Consider the following 3,836-nt stretch of genomic DNA (forward strand, 5'->3'; position numbering starts at 1 on the left):
TAGGAAGCGGTCTGGCTTCCTAGGGCTAAACAGCAGTAGTATATTCCCTTATCGGGACTGTCACGTTAAGTTGGCAGTATACAACTACTTTATATATATATATATATATATATCCTAGTAATTACTATAAACTGTATTTAAAACGTTACTTATAATTTATATATTTTCCAAAGAACATGTAGCTTCTAAATTGAATTAGCGACAACGCACCAACGGAATATTCTTTTATTAACTTGATTTATTATTATTATTATTATTATTATTATTATTATTATTATTATTATTATTATTATTATTATTATTATTATTATTATTGTATTTCGTCTGCCGCTACGTTCAGAGTTCAAATTCCGCCGAGGTCGACTTTGCCTTTCATCCTTTCGGGGTCGATAAATTAAGTACCAGTTGTGTACTGGGGTCGATTTAATCGACTGGCCCATTCCCCCAAAATTTCAGGCCTTGTGCCTATAATAGAAAGGATTATTATTATTATTATTATTATTATTATTATTATTATTATTATTATTATTATTATTTTCATACAAACTCAACAGATTAGATTGTTGGAAAAGAAAGAAATCTTAACATCGGGGTACAAGTAACCTTAGATGCCAAGAATCTTCCTAAGTATCCTAGCTGTCCCTAATAACACTGTTTTCTAGAGCTGTACTAAACTGTCTCTTTGTCCTCTATCCATCTGCTAAGATCTTTAGAGATAGTTCCTAATGCACCTATAACTACTGGGATACATTTTACCCGCACTTTCCATAGTCTCTGTAATTCAATAGCTAGGTCCTGGTACTTTGCTATTTTTTTCTATACTTCACATATTAATTTTTTCATCATTTGGGACTATGAAGTCAATTATCTGGCACTTTTTGTTCTCTTTATCTACTACTACCAAATCAGACCTTCTAGCTTCTATTACTCTGTCGGTCTGAATGCTAAATTCCCACCACATCTTATATTTCTTACTTTATAGTGCTTTACTAGGTTCATGTTCATACCATTTATTAGTATGTTCAAATCCCAGCTTTCTACATAGTTCCAGTGGATTAGTATCCCTAGATTGTCATGTCTTTTCTTGCATTCTTTCTGTGCCGCCATGCTACATTCACTTACTCTATGAGTAACGCTTTCCTCTTTTGATTTGCGTAATATACATTGGGAATCTACTTGGTTTTTGTCTATCTTGGCTTTTATCCAATTAGTCCTTAATGCTTGATCTTGTGCAGCTCCTAACAAACTTTCTGTCCCTCTCTTCAGCTTTCCTTTCTGCAACCATAACCATGTCTCACTACAACTATCTGCTGCAACTATCTTTGAAAATCTATAATGCATCGCCTTCTCCTGCCAGTGAGATAATTTCTGTTCTTTTTTCTGGATTTTTAACTTCCTTTGGGTTCTTGGTTTCCCTGTGTCTTTTAATAAACTTTCTTCACTATTACTTACATAGGAGTCTATATCTACTCTAGCTAACTCCATGCGGCCTTCTATTGATATTAACCCTCTTCCACCTTCCTTTCTAGGTTGTTTTATCATTATTATTGTTTTTATTATTATTATTATTATTATTATTATTATTATTATTATTATTATTATTATTATTAATAATAATTATTATTATCATTATTATAAAATGTCACAAGCTGCATATCCCGAAGTGATTAGCCAGACGTTTAATTGCGTTTACTTTTCTTGTCTTTTCAGTATGCCTAACAACGTTAATGTCACAAGCTTCGGCAGCTAATATGAGATCAGGTGAGTAATATTTAGTATAAGACTGAAAACATTCAAACTTGAAATAATATTTAATTAGTATTTCTAACATGGACAAAAAGCTACACATTTTATGGGATAGCATTATCAATTTTATCCACCCCGCTGCTTGAAATGTAGTCTACGGCTACACTCACCTCTTTTGACGCTTTCTTGTAATGATCTCTAGACTACATCATCATCACTATCATCATCATCGCCACCACCATAATAATAATAATAAGTATTCAAGATGTGGGGCATGAAGTTAAAAACAATACCAATAATAATTGGAGTGTTGGGCATGATAAAAAAAAACATGAACAAAAACGCAGAGGCTATACCTGGATCCTCAACACTACACACTATCAAAAAAAATAGCCCTACTAGGAACAGCCCACATCCTACGCGAGACACTATCAATTCAATAATACAACCTAAACAAAACAACCCACAAACACAAGTCACTCTATACAGCAATTATTTAGCCAAAAGTACAAAATTTAATATCTTACAGTCAACGAGATTTCTTCTAGTCTGCGTCTCTTCCAAACTATTAAAAAAAAGGTTCTTGTTCCTCCGTTAATCTATCTCTCAGTCAAACCTACTGTTGTTTTCTTTTGTGTTTTTTTTTTTTTATTTGCCTGAGTAATGGTCCGTGAATCATTTTGTTTCCGTTTTTTGCTGAGGTTTCTAATTTTCCATCTTCGCGTTTCTGTTTTATCACTTTCTTGCCATCTAACTGCCAACAACACTGTACCAGTTGCATAATGTTTGACTTTACATATTTGACTTCACATATATGACTTCTTATAATATTTCTGCCAATTAATTATAAGTTGTTGTTTTTTTTGTTTGTTTTTTGTTTTGTCTTGTTTTTTTTTTGTTTTTTGGGTGGCATTTCTCTTGAATCCTTCTTCCACGTTATATTTCATCTTCCACCATATCTCCCTCCCACCTTCAAATATTCCCTCTGGGTTACCTCTTCCGAGTCTTTATAATAAGGATGACATGTGTGTTAACACGAGGCTGTATCCTAAAATGTCGACTGAATTTCTAAAAACTTAATCAATGAATTCAACACTTTTCAATTACGTTTCAAGTACAGCTTGAGGCCATCTGTAATGGGAAAGATTTCATTTTTTTATGACTTCGGGCTAAATCATACCTCGTTAGATATTCTTTGCATATAAGATAAGGGATTAAATCACTTGCTTTTTCAATTTCCCCATCGTTCCTTGATCAATTTCCAGTTTAGCTACCTAGGGACTCATACTTTATTTCAGCATAATTTCATGCCCTATCATGTATACCAAATACTTTCAGACATACTAGAATCCCAGAATCTGAGATCATATTATGCATTCCCATTATTTGGTTCCTCTTCCTATTTTTCACACCCTTTCCCACCTCGGGAAATATATGATATATCATTGGCTTCCCGTGAGTCCCTTACGACATCCACAAGAAATATATAATACATTTCCATGAAAGTTTACATTTAATCACTTTATAACTTCACCTCAGTACTGTAACTGATTATTAGACGTACAGATATGTGACTATTGCATCTACAGTTTCTATAATTTATGCTTTATCTAAAGCATAGACTAAGTATTAGCACCTGGTAAGAAGGGTTCTATTGGTTTTCTACCAGGTTCAGCAACCACATAGAAGCTCATAAACGTTAACATCTTAAATATTGACAAAAAGTTACAGCACTCCATTAACGGGACACTGACATCGATGAACCAACGAACCTCACATTTCTACAAAACATTAGCATCAGTAGTAGTTGTTGTTGCATAGCTCCATATCATCTCTGACTGAGAAGACCTAAGCCATGCAGAAAGTTAGTCGAACAAAATAGTTGCAACACTAAGATCTATTGTTGCAGATATACTGTTCCTCTGCTTATCGGAAGATTATGGTGGAAACAACGACAAGCAATCGTATTGGGTGCTGGGATACAGTGTAACAGTCTGAACATTAAATTATATAAGTGTGAATGTGTGGGTGCGCGTATTTTTTACATAATTCCATAAATGCATATGTGTATGTACATGATATGTATATAT

General features: G+C 33.5%; 1 protein-coding gene across 1 annotated transcript in view; it reads left to right on the plus strand.

Annotated features, from left to right (window-relative positions):
- Positions 1 to 3,836, plus strand: part of LOC106872136 (uncharacterized) — a 310,976-nt gene that overhangs the window by 221,778 nt on the left and 85,362 nt on the right. The window contains exon 2 of the mRNA XM_014919008.2: positions 1,711 to 1,761. Within this exon, the coding sequence (XP_014774494.1) occupies positions 1,711 to 1,761 (51 nt within the window). The remainder of the gene's footprint in view (positions 1 to 1,710; positions 1,762 to 3,836) is intronic.

This window comes from Octopus bimaculoides, chromosome 2 (assembly GCF_001194135.2).
Source record: "Octopus bimaculoides isolate UCB-OBI-ISO-001 chromosome 2, ASM119413v2, whole genome shotgun sequence".
Taxonomy (NCBI): Eukaryota; Metazoa; Mollusca; class Cephalopoda; order Octopoda; family Octopodidae; genus Octopus; species Octopus bimaculoides.